Source organism: Solea solea, chromosome 1, assembly GCF_958295425.1.
Source record: "Solea solea chromosome 1, fSolSol10.1, whole genome shotgun sequence".
Taxonomy (NCBI): Eukaryota; Metazoa; Chordata; class Actinopteri; order Pleuronectiformes; family Soleidae; genus Solea; species Solea solea.
The window spans coordinates 8724364-8747230 of record NC_081134.1 but is presented as its reverse complement, the minus strand read 5'-3'; the positions used below and the strand labels follow the sequence as shown (position 1 = coordinate 8747230).

The window sequence follows — 22867 nt, the reverse complement described above, 5'->3', positions numbered from 1 at the left end:
AGCTAACTGATGACGATAATGCACTCACCGTTTTACTCTTAGATGTAACGCAACATACAGTACCTGAACATTTTTTTTGTTTATCTGCTTCAAAAACAGAAAAATTAATACATGTAGATAAAATAAAATAAAATAAAATAAAATAGCAAAATAAATCAGATCCTCATCTGAAGCTATATAATCAGTCTGATTGAGATTATGGACACAATGTGTTTAGTGTACGTCTGCATTGTGCGGCCCGAGGGAGTGGATGCTGCTGTAAAGTCGCAGTCCTGACTCGTCTGTGTCGGTGAAATGCCTCTGGGGAATTCTAGGACTGAGTCATGCTTCAAAGGAACTTTCAGTAAACGGGCTTTTCTTCGTATAAAGATCGTGTAACTTTTGATGAGAAATGTTTTGATGTGTAGAATGTATAGTCATTCACCCGTGGGCTGGTAGTGTGGTATGGTGGTTAACATGATGCCACTTTTGCTGTGGTGTTTTGATTTTGCCCTCACTCTTACTTCCACCGAGTAACCTATAATAAGAAAAGAAGATCCAAACACTGTACTTAAAAACACAGAGAGAGGCATGTGGAACTGAGTGACTTGGGGTGGGGGGGTGCATGTGAGCCCAACAGGTGCATGTTGCTGCTATTCTTGGAGGATACAGAGCAAACGGAAGTAGGGCCACGTAAAAAAAAAACGAAACATGAATTCTGAGAAAAAAAAATCAGAGGATTCTGAGAAAGCCAGAAGATTGAAATCAGAATTCTGAGAAAAAAATCAGATTAAAGTCAGAATTCTGAGATTAAAGTCAGAATTCCGGAAAAAAAAGTCAGATTAAAGTGAGAATTCTGAGAACAAATCAGATTAAAGTCAGAATTCTGAGATTAAAGTCAGAATTCCAGAAAAAAAAAGTCAGATTAAAGTGAGAATTCTGAGAACAGATCAGATTAAAGTCAGAATTCTGAGATTAAAGTCAGAAATCTGGAAAAAAAAGTCAGATTAAAGTCAGAATTCTGAGAACAAATCAGATTAAGGTGAGAATTCTGAGATTAAAGTCAAAATTCTGAGATTAAAGTCAAAATTCTGAAAAAAAACTCAGATTAGAGTCAGAATTCTGAGAAAAAATCAGATTAAAGTCAGGATTCGAGAAAAAAACTTAGATTTTTTTCTTTCTTTCAATTTTGTGGCCCTAATACTCTTGTATTAATAAATGAAAAAATGACTTCAGAGTACAGTACAGTACAGTATAAATGAGCAGACAGACAGGTGACAGGGAGAGCACAGGGTGGTTAGTTACCGCCTCCAAACAACAGAGTGTGTCAGTTAAACCATCTGCTTTGTAGACGTTGCTGGATTTGTGCCCTTTCTTCCTCTCGTGCTTCACAATCTAAACAGGATCAGACACCTGCCAGGCGCTCGTGTCCGTGCTCGTATCTGCAGACACACAATGCAATGCCAGATGGAGTTGTTTTGCTTGCCATTTCTGCCAAGTATGGGGAAGTCAGCGGTTACATGTTATAGAGAAATGCTGTTAAATGACAAAAAAAAAAAAAAGAAGTAGCACACACACAGAGCTACACTTGATTTTAGTTCCTCATTTTCAGTCACAACATTCAGGGTTTTTCCACGTGCTTTACTGTTTTTATACTTTGTTATACAGTTTCTTCTCTGGGATGTAATAGACAATGTCATAGACATGGTAATAGAATTATATGATTATGATAATACAGTCATGTGATTTTTTGTTGTTGTTGTGTAGAATGGGAGGCAGCTCCTCTCCTGTGGAAGCACTTTGGGTTCAGGAGGCAGACAAGGTAAAGTTAAAGGTCAACTTTCCTCTTAAATAAAGCTTTATAGTTAGGGCTGTTTCACGTGAACTTAGTTCTGCTTCCATCGGCCTGGACTGCTGGGGTAACAGCAACATTTTATCTCTCTCACCTCCTCTCTGTTTATCCGTCAGTTTCTCACACTTTATTATGACATTAACTTTGTTTTCTCCCTCCCTCCCTGATTCCACAGCTTCAACGCCACACCTCAAATACTACAACATTTACTATATACATATATATATATGTATATTAGTTATAAGTTATAAGTTATTATTATAATCATCCATCCTTCAACTTCATGTCCTTCTCCTCACAGGAGCTGGATGTAATCCCAGATGGTGTTGGGGAAAGAGGCATGAAGTCACACTCTGGCCAAACTGGTGAAGATGATAGTGATGATGATAAGTGTTATTATGGTCTCTATCTACTTCTCTCCTTCGCTTCTCCACCTCCACTGTCTCCTCTCTCCTACCGTATCCGGTCGAGGCAGACGGCTGGGCACTCTGAGTCTGGTTCTGTCAAAGAGTTCTTCCTGTTGAACACAGTTTTATGAGTTTGTTCATTGTGCCCGCTGCCCGCTGCACAGATTTAACCACTCTAGACAGTGTGTCTGTACAAAGCCACCATGTTAAAAGATGAAGTGCTTTATATCACGACCATTCACTATAGTTGTCGCTGCAGAAATGCAAGTTCTAATTGACTGACTTTTGTAGTTTGCTCAACATTTCTAATTCTCAGTCTATTTAAAGGCAGCTTTATTTGTATGAGGGCAACTCAGTGTGCTTTACATACAATTTTTCAAACATTAAAATGTACAATTTGGACAAAAACCCAATTATAACACAAAAAAAACAGATTAATGAGAACGAAAGAAAGCAAAAAGTTAGACTAAAATGGAGCATAGAACAATAATGCATTGCAAAAATGATTAAAAATGATTATTAAAAGTGCAGAAGATGAAAATGAACAACAACTTCATTTGGTTTGAACTCTGCACTTGACTATCTGACCTCAGAGTCAGTAGATCTCAGAGCCCTGTGAGGCGTATATCACACACACAATTACAGGAAGATAAGATAGACAGAAAACCATGTTAGGGTGATAACATGCACAAACTGTCAGGAAACACCCTCATCAGTGAGGAAACAGTGAGGTCAGATCAAATGAACTAAAAATCAATAGACAGAAATGTGACGAACATCAGCATTATTATATAATAATGTTTATACACGATTTCCCAGCATGCCTCTGTGATTAACTGCTGCTGCAGCTCCCTCAGTCACACGACAGTCAAGTGACACAGCTCACGTGGCTTTGTTCTGTTCTTGAAATATCACTTGCACACAGTGATGAGTGGTTGTTAATGTCATGTGTTGGAGTTTGAACACGTTTGGTGTATGTGGTGTTTTTATTTTAGTTATTTAATTCAAATAGACAAATCCTAATCCCACATAAGGAGTTCTGGATTGATTCTCTGGAGACTGAGAGAAGCCACGTCACCGAGCAAACTGCAAAAGCTGTGGAAATGGAGCCATTTCACACATGTTTGAACTCAGGTATTTCACTGACAGCAGCTTTAAGGGGAAACTATGAAGCGAATGGTAATCTGTGCTGAACATGGCACTCGTGACAATTCACCAGAATATCAAGGTAATGAACATGCCCAAACAAGTACTCATTTCCTTTCTTCCCACCCCCTTTCTCCCAAAGCAGGTGAGGGAAAAAAATGAAAACAAAACAAAATCTGTATCCTATAACGAGGAATAGATGTTCCGACATTCCCATATTCAAATCTCATGCAGATTTTTTTTTTTTTTTTTGTATAAATGTTGCACTGTGTGAACGTCTAATGCAAACGCAATGGCTCAGATTGTGGTTGTCCATGTGTAAGGGAAGATAACTTTGACACGACACAGAGTCATTCATAAATCCTGTCATCACTGTGAGACAACAAACACGTCGCCTTCTCTCACGGCACTTTTTTTTGGCATCTTACGGTGTGAGAGGTACTTTCCTGTGACTTCTGCTTTCCTTTTTACCAGACAGTTTCTCTGCCTGCTTTTTCCTGTGAAACTGAATTTAAAAATTCAATAAAAGTCCATTCACCAGTTAGAATTTGGTCTCTGTTTGCTTACTTTCACATTAATCATTACCGCAGATACCTCGGCAGCTGTGTTTGACTGTGAGACCACTGTCATGGTTTCAATCTGACCACAGGAGAACCCGCAGGTCAGTGGAGAACAGGATCACGATCAACCTGAGTGAGTAAATGTGACTTCATTTTCCTCCTGCCTTATTAAACTGAAAGTCATCGTACAAATTGCATTCATCTAGCACTGGAGGGTGATTTTAAATGACATTAAAATGAATCCAAATGTAATCCTTCATTTAGTGCAGTCTTGAATAATTGTGCACTAACAAGCTGAAAGCTCAGACACTTGGCAGAATGAGTGAAATCGGTTCCTGAGTGACGCTGACTGACTGGTGGTGGCAGAGAAATGAAAATGACATTTGGCGAAACACATCTCTTTGTCTTTTGCTGCTGTTCCTCTTCCTCCAACTTGCAAACCTCCTGCAGCACGCGGCCACTGACTTGTCAAGTACTGTGTGTGTGTGTGTGTGTGTGCGTGTGCGCGTGTGCGTGTGTATGACAGCGACAGAAAGTCTAAGTGTGAGGACGTGAAAGCACAAGTTGAGTAACACATCGGAAGATGAATGTTGTGCAAAATCAGGAGTGACATTTTGACGAGTAAGCTCTCTTTTGACTTTGCCCTTTATGCTACATACACTACACACAGTATTCTGCATTTCAAATGCCGTTTATTCTGCTCTGTTCATAGTACAATAGTACATAGTACATAGTACATAGCAACATAGTAGTAAAATTGTTAAAATAATAAAATGGTTCAAAACTACATAGAAGTGTCCGTGTTGGCTATTCTCATCCTGAAGGGAAGGCCAAGGAGAAGAGGTGGAGCTTCAAAAAAAACAACAATAACATTTTTAAAAATCAATCCTAAAATGAATAGATGGAGGGAGCGCAACACAGGTGTGATCAGGTCTCTTTTCTTTTTTGCATGCAGTCAAAAGGCGAGCGGCTTTATTATAGACATCACATGCTCACTATTTATGATGAATGAGGAATGTCAGGGATGATCAGAATGATCCTGCCTGTTGGAAAAATAACTATCTTAAGTCATAGAGACCGAACATAAACCATATACATCAACTATGTACGTATATCTATGTATATCTATGCATATGTATGTATAGTATGCTGCTACTGAGGTCATGCCCTCAGACTCTGGTTTGGTCCTCATGTCATCATCATCGTCAGCATCAGTCATTTCCAAGATGACAAGATAAAAGTCATCGACAGCATCACGTGTGTTGGAGAAATGACATGACAAGTGAAACTGGCTCTCTTTCAAATGTCTTACACTCAGTTGCATTGATGTAAAACGTGTGCGGGAGCATTGGATGCAAAATCTTTACATAAACTCCATGAAGAATGCAAATACAGTAGACAGCAACATGGCCTGGTTGCAGATGGAAATACTGTAAATATTGGGTCCAATAAATGATTACTGGAATATAACTCACACCGAGTTACTTTTTCATGGTTACTTTTCTAAAATTAGGACCAAAAAAAACAAACAACCTGATGGAGGAGGATTTAAACAAGCTGTGGTTTGCTTGCTACCTTTGGGCAGAAAAGGTGTGTCTTCTTTCCCTCTGCTCTCTACTGCAGTACATCTGATATTTACATAACATTGCATGTTAGAAAAGCTTACTGTGGGTTTCAGTGTAAGACTGTGTGCTCCCTAGTTCTTGTCAGAGGATGCAAACGTTTGCAGGAAACACAACTGTGCTGTTTAACTGGGTTTATCCTCCCTGTAATCTGTGGATAGAACGAGACATGCAGCATCTCATTTGTTTGAATTATGTAAAATATCTTTGTAATCTATGTATCTATGTAATATAACGTTACACAACTGTAGAATATTATCTCCATTTTACAACAGGAAATATGTAATATACTGTCATGATAATCCAAAACATCATTTCCTTTTTTTTTTTTTTTTTTTTTTTAAAAACAAAAAACAAAACATCATTTCCAGCATAGAAACACGTTGGAACAATGAACAGTGTTGTTTTCCAACACTATCTGTTTAAAGGTCTCAACTCTGCGCCCTCATAGACAGAGACTCAAAACAAAAACAAGAATTACTTGTGGGCCAAGGATGAATCCATGACCTTAGACCAACGGGACTTTCTTAAAAACTTAAACTTAAAGTAAGTGTAAGTGTAACTGTTGCAGTTCATTTGGGATCACATGACAGACGTTTTGCTGGTGCTTTAGATTAATAATATGTGTGGGAATCCATACCACACATGAAAAGTGGGAAGTTGAAATCAGCAGACTAATTGTCTGGCTTGCTCACACCCCCCATTTCCATAGCAACGCTTCATATTTATCAGATAAGCATGTTTATCATCAAACTCACAACGCACTCGTTAAGTACTGACTAAACAGTGCTGAGCCTGAGACTAAAGGCCAATGCAGCGGTTTAGGAATTAATTTGAACTTAACCCGACAGGTATTTCTTTCCTTTCTTGTGTTTATTTTGACTTGACTTTAACTTCGAGTCTACACATTACGTGTGTTCAACGATAAAATCTAAGTGTCTGAACTGGAGACTGATAAACCACAGAAAGACGGGAAATGACGTGAATAACCACTGCTTTGTGCATCACCGCACTCTCTCGGTGTCGACCAGTCAGTCATTTTACTGCGAAAGAATCTTTAATCCGGACTGAGAAAGGAGGATGCATATGTTTTAGTGCTTTAGTACGGACGTTTGCTGGTGTAAAAACACATGAAGTAAAAGCGTTTGTACATATGAGGATCACTGATAATCACAGTACGTATATGGAAATAATCACAATAATTGCAAGGAACTTTTACAGTTCTGTGCTGCTGATGAACGTGGTTCCCAGTGTTATATAAAGGATACAAATAGGAAGTGGGTGTTATGCAACCCGATGGAGCCACTCTATGTCTGCTCCTAATCTATTACAATGTCATTAGCATTTGTTTATTTCCTGCTGCATGTCTGGCTGCTCGAGCAAAAGCCATGTCATTGAGGAGATGAAACAATTAAAATAACAATCAATTATTTACTAAGCCACTGTAGTAAGTTTGGCTCTAAGAAGGTGATCAAACTTGAAAAAGTCGAGCTAAATACTACTTTTGTATCGGTGAATTTGGCACTGACTCTGTGGTACGTTGAAGGAGTTCAGTTTTGATGGAAGTCTATCTCTGTTTTCGCGACTGACCTTTCACTCATGACTTCTCTTGTCTGTCACAACAGCGCAGAGGTGCGTGAGAGTTGAAGCAGGAAAGTCCCTGTAAAAACGACTGAGTCACATTTCAAGGCCTGCTAGATAAACCTGGACAGGGTTTCCTCTTGGCAGTTGGAGTTGGGATGTACAGTGAGGCAAGTGCACCCCGCCCCCGCTCCCAATCAGAAACATGGCCATTTACTGGCAGACAAATAAATAACAGTGCTTCCCAGACAAGGGCCCGGTGAATGGAACATTCCAGCTTCCTGCATTGTTTCCTCAGCCCATTGGTCATTCCCTCTTGATGTAAATGAAAGATCTGTGCACCAAAGGCTGTGAGGTGCTGCCAACTCACGAGGAGTCTCACTTGCCTCACAATCAGTACCCTCCAAAAGTATTGGAACAGCAAGGCCAATTCATTTAAAATGATTAAAAGATGTGACTGACAGTCCAGGTGTGTCCAAACAATACAATTGGATGTCTACTCACAGTTTCAGCTTTATGTTTTGCATGTGCCCACATTTATATTTAAAAATGTTTCACCAACATTCAGACCAGAAAGCTGTCTACAGGATAAAAGCCAGCTGAGATGGAAAATCAGTCATCCATTGCACAAACAAACATTGTCCATAGCCACTATACAACTATTTGAAATGTCCCAAAGAGGGAATAAATCAGCGGTGTCCTGAGCAACAGATGTCGAACCAGTAGACCAAGGTAAACATCCACAGTTGATGACCGAAACATTGGGAGAACTGTGAAGAAAAAAAAAACTAAAACTGGTCTGACTGTCAGCGACAGTCTCCAGGTGACACGAGTGAAGGCAACTTCAGAAGAAGACTTCAGGAACTTCAGAAGAAGACTTCAGGAACTTCAGAAGAAGTTCACTGATCACTGATTAGCTGTAAGAATAGGAGAGACAGATTGGAATCTGACAACAAAGACAAGGCTCAAATGTTTTGGGACGAAGATGTATGGGCTGACCAAACAAAGATTAACTTCTACCAAAGTCCATGTCTTCTTCTGGGACGAGCTCATTGATCTTCACATGATGGCACCAGCCACATTAACTCAGACGTCTATGGCAACATTTTGTCTACCAATTTAAAGAGAGTTGCAACCAAACTGACTGGGAGACCCTTCATCGTGCCGTAAGACAACAACCCAAAACACAAGGAGTTCATCAGGGGAAAGACGTGGAAGGTTTTAGACTGTCCCAGTCAATCTCCAGACTAAAACCCTATTGAGCATAATCTGGTAAAGAGGTGACTAAAGGACGAGCCAGCAACTGAAAGAGACTGCGATGAAAGCCTGGGGAAGAAAAGAAGAATGCAAAAGTTTGGTGATGTCAATGGTTTGTAGGCTTGATGCAATAATTGCAAGCAAATGATTTGCAACTAAATATTCAGTATTATTTATTTTGAATCTAATTGAAGTCTATCTCGATGTAAATACCTGCAAATAAAAGTTTAAATATTGATCTCTTGCCTTATGTTTTTCCTCTTTGAATGTCAAATGTTTTCAATGTGCAGCAAAAATAATGGAATTAGCCTCACTGTTCCAATACTTTTGGAGAGGGACTGTGTGTCTTTTATTCTCCTTGTTACGTATAATCTCCAGAGTCCAGATGGAGAACAGTGGCTGAGCAGATTGTATTTCCTCCTTGATTCAATATTAATAGATCGCCATTCTACCGTGCTGCTCTCCTTGCAAGGCAAAAACCCAATACTACCCCCAGCCACCCTCTCTTTCCTTGGCTCTCAGCCCAACAACAGCTTATGCAGGATATGAGTTGTTGTGGATGTCAGGGCATAAGTTAGATGCGATAAACGAATGAGCAGAGGAACCCGAGCAGGTGTAAAGGACGGGACTATGGATCTGTTGCCGTTTCAATGTACTGGGATCAGACACATGACAGGATAAACACCGCAATGGGATTGTGGATATCATATAAGGTCTGCCATGAAAATGTTTAGTAAGCATCTTGGTAGAGAGATGAACCTTTTCATCGATTTAAATCAGTATTTCTACTCTCATTCATTCATTCATGGGAAGGTGTGTGAATGAACATTAGTGCCGTCAGCTTAACATTGGGATTGATGGCTCGTTAACTGAACATGAGCTTGACTGCACGTGTGTGCTAAGTAACATGAGCTGAGAGCTGCGATTTCATTTGTCATAGAACTGCCATAATGTGGCTTTATTCACCGTTGAAATAATATCAGACTGTGATCTTTATAAAAGGGCACATGAGAGAGAAAAAGAAAAAATATATACAAATACCCCCAAAGAATGTGTATGAAGTGTCTGAATGTCTGAACATATATCACATTTACATTGTGAAGTCTATTCAAACTATAACTTTGCTTTGGCGACCACTTTGCTCCTTCGTCATCTTCATTTCATTAATGCCAGTGAAAGTTGCATTGTTTTTCTGACTAATGCCATAGGTTTGCAGTGTCATTGTCCTGTTCAAGTCAGAGACTCATCAAAAATGATTTTGTTACTGATGTTTTAAGTCACAAACAGCTGCACAGTGTAGCTTTAACCTTTGAGGTTTGTAGTTTCACACACTGTCAACATTACTGAAGGTCTTTATTGATTGAGACCAATATTGACAGGGGGACGCCAGTGTGTATACAAGACAAGAAAAGTTGTCTGGGTGAAGGACGTGCTGTCCTGCATCTTAAAAACAAAGGTGCATACAAAATAAGCTGCTTCACATTTTCAGAATCTAAGCTATTATTACTTTTAAAGCTCTAACAACCTGTTAGATCTTTGTATGTGGGGTGGAAACACGCCTCTCTCCTCAGGGGGCGTTGCAACAGTCCTAAGCTGAGAGGGGAGTCAGTAGGAAAGGCTTAGGGAAATAATATTTGCTGCCTACATTGAACCAGATCAAACCTCCTAATTTAACGTAGGCTCAATCTATTCTGCATGGAACCCCAAACTCCCTCAAAACATCTCTGTCTTACCCGTGCACTCAATCCAAACAATCTAACTTTGAATCAGACTGTCCTCATAAACCCAAGTGCACACTCTCCTCCATTGTTATTTGTCTGTGCCCTTCTGCGGCTGCAGGTTGAGGACGACAATTCAGAGTTCAAAAGTAACGGCAAAAAGACACACATTACCAGGCAGAGGTGACCGATCGGATTTATTTTCCATTAATGTGTCTCAGAATTGGGGTTCTTTTAGGGCTGGGTGGTTGCAAAATCTAATTGTCAGTTGAAATTTTGAAATCAGACTTGTACACATCAGTAAGCAGTCCTGTTTCTGAAATATGGTAACAGGTGTTGTTGCTCCTATTACTATTTAATAAAATGTCACGGATGTGTGTGCCTTTGCTCATGTTCTCTATCACCAGATATACTGTAGTATATCCAATACATGGCCGTACAACATCAGTTGTATCGGATGACATGCAGAAATGTGATCTGAATTCAATCGTAATTTAAAGCTGTAGTGCATAACTTTAAGTGATTTTTGTTGATGTGTATGCTCTTCGTGAACAGAAAGCATTCAGCCAGTCAAACTGTTGAATGACTGAATGAATTTAAGCAATACATGTCACTCTTATGGGGGCCTCTCTGTGTTTTCAGCCATACTTCACCCTGTTTGCACTCTGGTGCACTTTTGTGGCTTCACACAGGAAGATCTAAACCGAATCGAAGAAGACATGAAGAAACAGAGAGTCATGAGGACAGGCTTAAGGCTGAGACAGACATTTTTCTGTAGTTATGATACTGTAGGAGCCAATATTGAGTTAATCTGGTTTAGATTTAGGTCCAATGATTAATGCTTGTTACAGCATAATATATGATCAGTTAGGAGTTAACCGTTGGCTTTAAGCACACCTGAGCAGGGGAAGGAATGTGGTATCACGGACCTTTGATGTTCTCAAATAAAGGGCACTGTGGACTTTTGAAAGCTATGGTAGATAGATGGATAGTTAGATAAGTGCTATACTGTAAGTACTGACCATTACCAACTCTCCTGGTTTAAGTAGCAAAGATAGATTATTTAGGTAATGTAGTGGAGTACAGTAACGAAGTATTTGCACTTATGTTTCAAAACTGGCTATGAATGTAGAGACAAATCCAGTTTCCAAAGGGGATGTGAACAACTGACGAGCACAGGGCACCACGTGAGAAGCCAAATGAAACAGATGCATTCATCGGTACGGGGGGGGGGGCAACATAATTCAGCCACTCGCCTCATGTGACTGTGGGTGGAAAAGTGTGACCAGTAAGCGGCTGCCGCTGATGGTGATGATGATGATGATGATCATGTCTGTGGAGGTGTTGACAGCGGAGGGTTCCTTGTGCCAGTCTTGATGTGAAGTAGAAGACCGTAGCAGAAACACGCAGTCAGACTGGCTACGGTACACGTCCACGGATTTTTCCTCCGTCTTTCTTTCCACGATGGAGAGAAGAACACAGTGGTTTTACCGACAAATCCATGATATAAACTAGGGGCTGGTGCTGCTTCTGAGACGGGGGACTCAGAGGAAAAGAGAAGGTAATGTGAACTCAGTCATTCACATGCTTTGGAAAATGGCAGTGAGACGTTGCTACGCCGACAGACAGAGATGTTTTCTCCCCTAACATTACTAATGTTTTCCCGTCAGACTTCATTACCACCCTCGCTTTTTGTGAAAACCCGTTATTTACAAGATTAGTGGACAGCCAACGGCCATTTATTGCTGCAGTAAAAGCTCACGTCTGTCTCCACACGTCTCCCCCACCAGTGTTGCTGCTGTGTTGTTTCGGGCCTGCCGACGACGATGTAGGCAAACTCTCCACTGCCAACGTAGCGTTGTTAGCATACTAGCATATCTAGCTAACCTAAGTTAACATTCCTGGCTCGCTGCTTGATGTTATGTGTGTGTGTGTGTGTGTGTCGTCTTTTCCCCGCACTCACTCACTTCATGTGTTTGAACGTGTCCGGGTGACCGTTAGTTTGCGGCGTCAAACGGTGCGTTTAAGGTAAGATGGAGCCGCAGGTTATTTAGCAGCCATTGTGTGTGTGTGTGTGTGTGTGGTCACAAACTGGTATATTATGATGTTGTAGTATAGGACCTCAAAGTCCCGCTGTTTGTTTTGATGCGAGGCTGCGGAACGTCGTTACGTAGATCTCACGACTTAAAACGAGCACCTTTATCACACCAACATGGTCTTAAAACACTTAAAAACACAGGAAACACTAGAAACGAAAAGGTGAGCGTTTACTGCCGCTGCCCCGACCCGTTATACAACGACGTGGTAAGCTTTACATTACATTTTACATCTTTCTCATCAACGTCTTTTCCTGTCATGAATACAGTCTGATAATGCTTTCCACTTGGATTCAGACTATAATGTTACACGTATAGGGCTGGACGATATGACCAAGTAAATGTTACAACGATAAAATAATGAATTCAATATATATATATATATATATATATATCATATGTTTGAAAGTAAAAGTTGCTCTTGAGTGAAAGTTGAAACCAAATTGTGGTTGGAAACCTTTTTTTATGAACCTAACAACAACAACAACACACCAGTGTTGTTTGACGAATAACATATCAATATAAACTGATCTATATCTTTGTTATAGTGCAACTAAAGAACATTCTGTTGTGATTATACAGTCAGCGGTCACTTGTGCTGTGGTCTTCTGCCTTTGTCTGCATTAAGTTTTAAAATGCTGTATGTTCAAATAAGGTCTCTGCATAACAGGTGGTTATTTGGTTCACTTTTGTCTTTGTCCTCTGACCTCTGGTGTCATCTGGAGATTCTTGCTCAGAGAACTGCCGCTCACAGGATATTTTTCTGGATATCACTCTTTTTCTGACTGTTTTTCAGACCATTCTCTGTAAACCCTAGAGATGGGTGTGCATGAAAATTGGGAATGGCCTCAAAACCATCGTTGTTTCGAATACTGAACTACCAATGTCATTCCAATACTGTCTTTAACCTCCATTTTTTTCCCACCTTTAGTTTTTTTTAAAGGGCATTTGCTGACATCCAATTCAGTGATTTTGACTTGCATTGAACAGATATTGATTATTAACACAACTCTCTTGCCTTCGTGAGTGATGAATTAAAACAGTAATGACTATTCAGTGGCTTTGGAATGAAGTGTACTGTGGTGTAGCTGTTAATTTGAGTTATTGCCCTATGGCAGCCCATGACAGAGTGGACAGGTGAAGGGTTTTGGGACAGGTGAAGGGTTTGAGTGCCCCTGAGCAAGATACCTGACCACCAGTGGTGCCCACTGCTCCTGCTCCCAGTTTGTGTGTGTGTAAAAAGAAAGGGTTAGAGGCAGAGGTCAAATTTGTAATTGAGTTGCAGTTATATGATTGGCTGAGCTGATATTTGTATTGAAGAGTAGTTGAATGGGTGAACCTTTTTAATAAAGTGGCAGTTGAGTGTTTGTTGTTATTGAATTATTGCTCAGTAATTTGCATGTTGGAGACAGTTAACTGTTTTATTTTGACTGCACTCAGTGGTTGAGCTGCATGTTTGTAGTAAACATAAATGCATTGTATTCTATATGCTGATGTATTTTATTACACCGGTAGAGTTGCATCTCTATGCACAGGTGTCTGTTTTGTCTTCAATGTATCCATCTTGGTGTTTGAAATGTATATTTTAGATTTAGAACTATTTCCAATTTATCTTATCATTTGGTATGTTGCCTTGTCATAATTTTAATATACAACTTTATAACCGCTTAACGGTGAAACGCTATGCCATGCTTGTATACTGGGACACGGGCAGTAGTCCAACTGGACGAGGTCAACTTAACTGTGCATGGAAATGTTCATCTTATCTACGCGCAACCCTGCTCACACACTTCCCTTTATTCAGTCCTTCATTTGCAGTTGCTTTTAGCAGTGCGACAAATTAAACAAAGTTGCCTCAGATAAAACCAGATACATTTGACAAATTCTGCAAGGCATATTGTTTTATAATAGGGCTCACTGATGAAGCTGTAAATAAATAGAAAAGAGATAAGAATATGTCATGGGTTGCTCATGCTATCATCTCATCATGTCATGTTTCTGTCAGGAAGGGTGTGGTTTCCTGTAAGCCTCTAAGAACCTTACAGTTATTTTGAGACGTTTTTTAACAGACGGGGACCACTACTGATGTGTCACTTCTCACTTCTCTTCACCATCGCCTCTGTTTGATCAAAACTGCCACATGCACCAACTATTTATTTCAGCCTGTGTTTTTTTTTTCTTTTAGCTTTAATTGCATTAGGAGACTTTTTCTCCAGACAACCCTCACTCTTTAAGTTGAGAGTATATAAAACCAAGGGAATATTTTTTTTACACACATCTATAAATCATGTTTTAACTTCATCCGTTGATCTTTGATTCTGACCATTTGAAGTATTGTTTTTGGTGGGTCTGTCTGCCTCCCCACACACAGGCTTGTTAGAATTTGTTAGAATTTAGAATAACTTTTTTGGAGTCAGACGCTCTACCGTTGCCACAGAGTCTGTTACACATGTAGGCCGACAGAGGCCTGCTGCGCGAATGGGGCAAAGACTGCCATCTCTGATTGCCTTGTTGGTGTTGTTACTTTTGTATTTGTGCTGCTGACAGTTACATTTCTATTTAGGGATATATAAATGTAGTGTTCCCCTGTCCTCATCTTCTTTCAGGTGATGAATTGGATGGTGCCTCACACATGAAGACCATGAAGCCCACACAAAAGCTGATATTCTTCTGCTGCTCCATGCTGGTCGTGGGCTTTATATGCTACTCCTCTGGGCATCTACATCTATGGGGCCAGAAGCCTCGTAAGTGACATCTTAAATCTGACAACATTTATTCATCACATAATCATCCATAGTCCCTTTGAAACAGTTGAAATTAATTTGTTTGTGTGTGTTTACTGCAAGTCTGTTTGACATCTGTCTCTCTTACCGTCTGCTTCTCTGTGCCGACTGCCAGTTATATCTGTGCTTATTTGAGTGTGATTCATTTTGTTTGGCAGTCTCTCTGCTCAACTGTTGATGTTGCTAAACCTTTGTGTGCCCATTATTAAATTTTTTGAATTCACCAGACCACAGGATGCTGCGCAGAGTCAAATCAAATTTTCTTGTGCTCTCAGACTGCCACTTAAAATGAATGGATGCAGCCATGCAGGTTATCTGTCAGATGAGACAGAGAAATCTGCTAACAACCCTATGTGGACTACGATACAAAACCATTCCCTGCACTAACCAAATTGGAGCTTTCTTCTCTTAGACTAACCATGCTCGTTCTTGTTCTCACAGTTCTCAGTTTTTGTAGTTTGGAGGAAATTACATTTTTAAATTTTCAAACTCAGATGATGAAACACCGATATATTTTTTTTAAAATGTTTTTCATCACATGATGACAAAGCATGTCTTCCAATTTCCTTTGAAGATTACGGTGCACTGTTAGTTTGTAGCTTATGATTACAAGGTAGATCAATATCCTGAGTGTTGGAGACCAGATTTAGATGTAGTGATAAGGTGCCTTGCATATTGTCATATTATTATTTATTATTATTATTATTTATTATATGGCTCAAGTCAACTTGTACAAACTGATAGTGGTTGATATTGAGGAAGTATATCGAGCTGTGTGGACACCCTGAAACAGCTTTTAAAATCCAGCAGAGGGGGCTAGAAGATTTCACTTGAACACGGGAAACCTTTCTCAGTGGTTCCCTGTGTATAGTGTATTAAAAAAATCTCTAGCAGCGTTTGGCATAGAAAGAAATAGACAAAACCAAACTGAAAGCCCAGCTATGGAACAATAACTTATAATAATAATAGTAATAAATGTTTAAAAGAGTTGTACCTCCCAGTCTTTGATATTGTCACACTGAGATTTGGCCCGATGCTCTGTTTATGCTCCATCAGTTCCCACCACAATAACAGAGACCAGGGTTAAAGTTAACCAGACGGAGAATTTCCTTAAGCCAAAGTGCAAAATAGCTTAATGTTTAATGAGTGTAGTTGTTTAACTGGTTAAATCCAATACACTTTATGTTTAAAGAAATAAAACTCGGTAGCTTTTTATCAGTGAAACCAATCCCAGCTAAACCATCCCCATTTAACACAGCTGTGGGATTCTTTCATTCTGCTGTATACATACACTGGATTGAAATTATATGATCTCAATTTATTTAAATAACTGTATAATACAGTTTGATAACAAAGTTAGAAGAGTCAAAGCAATGTGCCATATTCAAACCCTGAATCGTTCAGCAGCATTAAAAGGAGAGGAACTTTGATTGCAGTGAGAAATATTGGCTTTCTACAGCACAGTGGTGCCAGATGTTTGGCTACAAGAGGGTCAAAGTGGACAGATAAGCATGTGGAGGGTCTCACCTACCCTCCTCCCTGGTCAACTAAGCTATGCTGTCTCACTGAGAGGATCAAATCTGGATAATCCCTCCTCCTTGTTCTTGATTTATTAGTAACAAAGACTAAGTTATTACTCCTGTGTATGTAGAGGCTTATACCCTGATCATCATGATTACAAAGCATTTTACTCATTTGCTGGATAGTTGCAGCAGAAAACAGAGGTTTGTGATATACAGGGTTTGGAATATAAAATCCAGCAGTGCAGTTGTATATGATGATGAGTCGTTTTGATACATAGTCTTTGATCCTGTATTTTCAACAAGCCCCCTGCCATGATAAACTGACCTCCTGGTGGTGCTTTTAAGAGTGGAAGGTGAGCCGAGATGGGTTTAACCAGCAGCTGTGTCCACTACATGGTCACTACATCAACAATGTTTCAGTCTTGTTCTTCCCTTATTCTTAGGCCCCAACTTGATGTTTTAATCCATGCTTGTATAAAGGGCCTACATGTAAGTTTTCTCTGTTTATCAATCTTTTAGCAGTATCAACTGTTGACCAGTCTAGCAGAAACATGAATTCAGCCTCACACTGCATTCCTGTACTCGCCATGTGCTGTTTTGAGTAGCGCAAGCCCCTGCACAACCACTGAAATGTTTTAGCAGTAGGGGTTTGTTGTGCTGTTTAATCCCATTTTTAAAGAAAGTGGAACATAATATCCAGACTGTTTTAGGTTGTAGCAGTGAGATGCCCAGGGGCATCATGCTCTGTTACAACTTGACTTACACTATTTTATGGCTCTGCCGGTGTCAATTTCAGAGCAGTTTAATATGACAGCTGTCATTCCCCCTGGAGTTGATCCGAGAGGTGTTTTTTCAATCTCCTAAATTCATAGACAATCATTTATTGGCTGTTGTCACACACAGGCCTGCTACCTGTGACTTTCTTCCTTGTCGTTTCACATAACACAATTAACAAATTGCAAATGTTTTATGCAACATATCTGACCCCGGGTTTATGCTATATTTTTATTTTTTTTGTTATGTTATTTCATGTCTTTACATTCTCATCCTGAATTATAATATAGAGTACTTAGTATTTCAGTGGTATGCCATGTGGTAATGCTCGTATAATCGTGTAATGTAGTATAGAGTGGAAATTGAAATGAAAATTGCTCACTATATGTATACTCATTACTCATGTATACCTGCATTTGTACATATTTGACACATCTGCACAATCTGAACAGTTTCCAGTCTGCTGACAATCTGCACACTTTCTTCTTTCAGTAACCAAAGAAATGTTTGTTCTTCATTTTGTAATCGTGATTCATCTTTAAAATTTCACTATGAACTAACAGAAATGTTTAAGGTCAGCTTCTATGATGGATTGTGTCATTAAAATGTACCAGAAATCCCGTCCTATCCCCCAAACACTGTACATCATTATATCTGTTAATTATAGCCCTAACCGACCAGCATCAAACAGGAGTTTAACAATACTATTTCTCAATAAATAATAACATTTTTTGGAACCATTGAATTTCAGAGGGACCAATACAGATCAGCACCTGTGAGTTCCGGGACTCACTACACTGAAAACCTATTGATAGGCTGCCCTGTAATCGATGAAGCTGCTTGGACTAATATGCCCCCATACTCATAATCAGTCCCCAAAGATTAATAATGAACCATTTAGCTCAACAATGTTCTTTATTCTATCTCTTAATTTTTAAGCATGTTTTCAGATTTTGTAGTCATAATTAAAAAAGAATCCCTGGTGTTCTTAGTGCTTCTTTAAATTAAGGTCAGCACCCGCTGAAAGAGTGTCTTCTTTTCCCCAGCTTGGTTTTCAGAAGCCTTCACATGGAGCATTTGCAGAGTCACTGCTGTCTTTTCATCACAGAGCATTTTTTGTTCTCTACCTTTGGTTTTGTCATACTTGAGCATTAGGGAAGTGACAGAGTTCTGATTATTTTGATAGAAGTAGGGATGGGAGTCGGTATCGGTCCGATACTGGTCAAAATCATCGAACAGATTCTTTTATATTGCGTGCTTCACTATGCACAGACTGTAGTGTAAAATGTAAACAGTCATGTTCGGGCTGTTCATTTCTTCTTTTTGGGAGAATTGGTGCCCATTTGGAGAAGTATGTCTTTGATATGACTCAGCATAAATGTGTTAACAGCTTCGTAGTTCATAAATTGTCTAAAATGTCTGTATCGGACTAATATTGGTATTCGTAGATACTCAAGTTTATGATCTCGGTATCAAACACAAAAAAAGAAGTATCGTCCCATCCCTAGATAGAAGCAAAATAAGTATTTTGTGTTTTAGTTTTTTCTCTCAAAATCACTATGAAGTTGTTCTCGTTAATTGAAGCCGGCTGGTGTTTATTTACTTACTAAAACAAATCATTTTCAAAAAGAAGGAAATAGAAGGTAAGGCACAGCTGCTGCCAAAGTCTGGGCATAACAAACACTGCTAATTCAGATACTATGTATTAATGCTTCTGGGCTCTTTTTGTCTCTTGTGTTTGCTTATTGTTTGTACCCATCTGTTTTTGTGCACAGCTACTGTCGGTGTTTTGCTGAAGCTGATGTTGAAAACTTTGGCTTTGTTTCATCGTTGTATAGTCAATGGTTGCTTCCAAAGTTCTACAGTGATGATGCTCTTACTTCAGTGTCTTAACCCCTTTTGTTTACAGACACTGATGCAGAAGAGACAACTGTAGCCCTGACTAAAGGTGCTGAAGTGAAAAGAATTGCAGGTAGAGGCAATGAGACTCTGCCTTCATATCCTGGGTTACTATTTTGAAGCAAGTGATCTTAAAGTGGGCTGTTGCTGAGTTTTTTTTTTTTTTCCTCTATGGATTATAATTCCTTATTAACTCAACAATGTAAGCTTTCCATTTTTTTCTCTTTCACCCTACCTATCCTTATCATTTGTTTCATTTGAAAAGATGTGTGGAGTCACTCATTAAGTCCTTAATACCACCCTAATAATCACAAAATCTCAATGGGGGATTTCTGCAGTTAATTTTCCACTTCATTGGGCTGTTCAGCAAGCAAGCATTATAATTCACCCTACTGGAATTAAAGATACTAACCTCTCCTCGTCGTCCTTCTACTCCTTTTATTTTAATCCGTTATGTGTGACATTTGCAGTTGGCTTCATTTTCAAGTCCAGTGCAGCCATAAACAGACTGACCTCCATCAGTGCTAACTGACGCTTTTGTGTTTCAGAGGTGGAACCAGAAATCATCGCGGGACAAATAGTAGGCTCAGGTATAGCTGCAGCCCAACCGAAGTCGTCCACACCGTGTCCCTCCGCCATTTAAATCACAAGTTTAGAAGCTTTTAATACCCTGCAATACTTCAGCTGCCACATTTGGAGTTTGGGAAAAATTGTCATGTATCAACCAGATATTTTTCCAGAACAAGGTGTTCAAAGTAAATTTCTTACTGTACAGCCATCATCTACTGAGAGGTTGACAACTAGTGAGGAGTTTAACTTGTGCTCAAGCAAGCATTATCTCAAGAAGCTGCAGTGTGATACACCACTGCCCTCTGTTGTCACAGCTCCGTAATTAATTGTTGCCATGTGAAGCAGCCTGCAGGAGTTTTAGTGTGATAATACTGCAAGGTTCCACAAACCACCATTTGTCATAGTGGTTGGCCCCTTTCATTTTTCCCAAGCTGTTTTCCTCTATTTGGCCCTTTGGCTGCCTTGCGCTTTTTCACAGTAACATATACACTCACTCATCTCGGCTGCTATGGCAAAGTCCCTATCCTCCCGGGCAGTGCTTGGATCTCTCCCTAACCAGCCGCCATGCATTCCCATCATCCTTTTTCTTTATCTCTCTCCTCCAGCTTTTCTGTGACGACAAGAGCTGCAACCAAAGGAGTAAAACTGTGCTTATTCCTACTGTTAACTAATGCTCATCATGTTAATTATACTATATACTATCTGATAATAATAACAATAATAAAAATGCAATATAAGACTGCAATTGATGTTTACATGCCATAATTCAGTATTATTTCACTTGTAACAGTCAATATTAATCTCCTAGTTTTCTGTGCTTCTGTCTTCTAACGCAATGCTTTGCCAGGCACCTATTGGCTGCCCATCTGGTTGTCTATAGGTGATCCCTTAACTCCTTTTCTAACTTTATTTTACACTCAACAGATTGTTTTGGCTGGCTTCACCCTAACCTGGCTTGTCTTGTTTGTCACAAATTCTAATGCTTTTACCTTGACATTATTTGCCATTTTGGTTTCCCTGTAAAATGTGCACAGTATTATTAACTGCAGCTAATGAGCTCATAGTTGAAATAACGTACACCCGATGACACCGTGCACATGAACCAACTACATCAAGTTTGCACCCCATAGGTGCCTCTTTTTTTCTATCTGCAATGTTCGAGGATCTGTGTAGTAACATTTTATTTCTACATCTGTTTCTTTTTCAGTATATGATAAGCAGGGCTTCCTGCTGCAGCTGGATACAAAACTGTAAGTAAATAGTGTTTCTTGAAAACACTGATGCTCTTTTATGTCATAACATTAATAATTAGCGTTTCTCATGGTGTTGTTAAACTGCCAGTCAGGCTTGGGACTCCCATTAGTGTTGACATTTTTAAAGCATGAGCAATGGGAAAACAGGGAAATGTAAATCTGCAGCCAATTAATCTCACTCATTTTTATTTTTCACTATATACACAGAATTTCATTGGAGGCATAACCTGGTCACAAATGCTCAAATTAGATGTTTGGTCTGAGTATTACAGTTAGAAATTAGTGTAAATGAAGATGTAGTTAGTGTTTTTCTGTTTCTTTCACAACGGCTGTGGTTTGTTAGTGTGAGAACACACTACCTTGAGTCATTATGCAGCTATCATTGTGTCAGCATGTCTCTTGATGTGTGTATAATTCCCTGAATTGGTTTGACACTCTCAATAATCATATGCTGCCATCACCACCCTGGCTTTCATAGGGCATGTCTGTCCACACTCTGCACACACACTGTAAGCACTTAAGTATACACTGTACATATACACAACATGTAAAAGGTGGGTTTCACATCGTCTGAATTTAGCCAGCACAGCTCCATGCACAATCCCTACAGTGTCATTAATTACTCCATTAGAGCAGATGCATACATTAGTGTAATAAATCTCAAAGCCAGTAAAATATTTTGTGACTGGTTATTTATTTCCACTGCTAGTCCCACTGATAGAAAGGTGTCCCAAAGATTTCTTTCTCACCAAACCACTTACCAGCTTAAAACCTGTTACAGTTAGACTGCAGGTGAACAACATTCCAGCAGGGTTTAAATAATATTCAAAGCAGGCTGTGACTCACAAGAGCAGGAATTAGAGATTGTGGTTTGATGCTCTGCTCTGTGTTTGTGTTATATAATGAAACCTTGTCAGAGGAGTGTGTGAATAAGTAAATGGGACCTGTAGTGATTTGAAGATTAGAAAAAGCAATTCTATAAATGTACTCAATTTACCACTTAAAAAGAAATTCAAATTGTACACGAGCACAGGCCCCAGTCAAATCTGTTCTCGTGCCAACATTGATTTTGGGCCTCACATAGCGCTAAGACATGGGCCTCTTTCCCATCTCCTTGTTTATTTGAACTAGATTCATGGCATTCATCAGGTAATTAATGATCATGCTAGTAATCGGGAGGTTCTAGTTTTAGCACTGCTAGTGTGATTATTTGAACAAGGCCTCTCTGCTTTGTCTGGCCACACACAGGTGATATTGTGAGCTGTTGCTGAGTTCTCTGACTTCCTAAGCAACCCGTTTCCCTCTCACTCAAGCAGATTGTTTGACAAACTCGGCTTTTGATGCATTGAAATGTGTCAGCATGACTGATAATCAGTTATCGTGATGTGTCTGATGAATCTCTCTCTCTCTCTCTCTCTCTCGCTCTCTTCTGGATGTTTAGGCCACTGCATTTGGTGTACAAGTATGGCAACCTGAGCGAAGGAGTGTGCAAGCCAGGATATGCAGAAGCCAAGATGACCACTATCTATCCTAAGTGAGGAGGATTGCCTGTTCTTTTACACATAATTTCACATAAACACATTTCACATAGAAATGCAATAGATGTAGATGTAACATAGTCAATACAAGAAAAGCTAAAACTTTTACTCAAGTAACCTAGATACATTCCATGAGCCAACCTGACCTCAAGGGGTTTTGGGGTTAGAAACAGAAAAGCTGCCACAATCCTGTACAATCTCCCCCAGTTTCAATCATGCTTCTGTCATCTCCTCCCCCACCACAAAAACCTCGACTGTGTCCTTGTGATCTCCCGTCACACAAAAGAACCTTTGTCAGACAAGTACAAG

The 22867-nt window shown here is 39.6% G+C and overlaps 1 protein-coding gene across 7 annotated transcripts in view; it reads left to right on the top strand.

The window, feature by feature from the left end:
- The first annotated feature begins 3995 nt into the window (after positions 1-3995).
- st3gal3b (ST3 beta-galactoside alpha-2,3-sialyltransferase 3b) overlaps positions 3996-22867 on the top strand; it is a 43528-nt gene continuing 24656 nt past the window's right edge. The window contains exons 1-6 of one of the 7 annotated variants that reach the window (XM_058624797.1): positions 3996-4077; positions 14825-14962; positions 19208-19270; positions 19746-19787; positions 20975-21017; positions 22462-22554. In XM_058624797.1, coding sequence (XP_058480780.1) covers positions 14851-14962; positions 19208-19270; positions 19746-19787; positions 20975-21017; positions 22462-22554 — 353 coding nt within the window. In that variant the 5' untranslated portion in view covers positions 3996-4077; positions 14825-14850. Of the gene's footprint in view, positions 4078-11356; positions 11684-12007; positions 12151-12284; positions 12427-14824; positions 14963-19207; positions 19271-19745; positions 19788-20974; positions 21018-22461; positions 22555-22867 lie in introns of those variants that run through there. The other 6 variants (XM_058624782.1, XM_058624789.1, XM_058624805.1 and 3 more) reach the window with 6 other exon arrangements.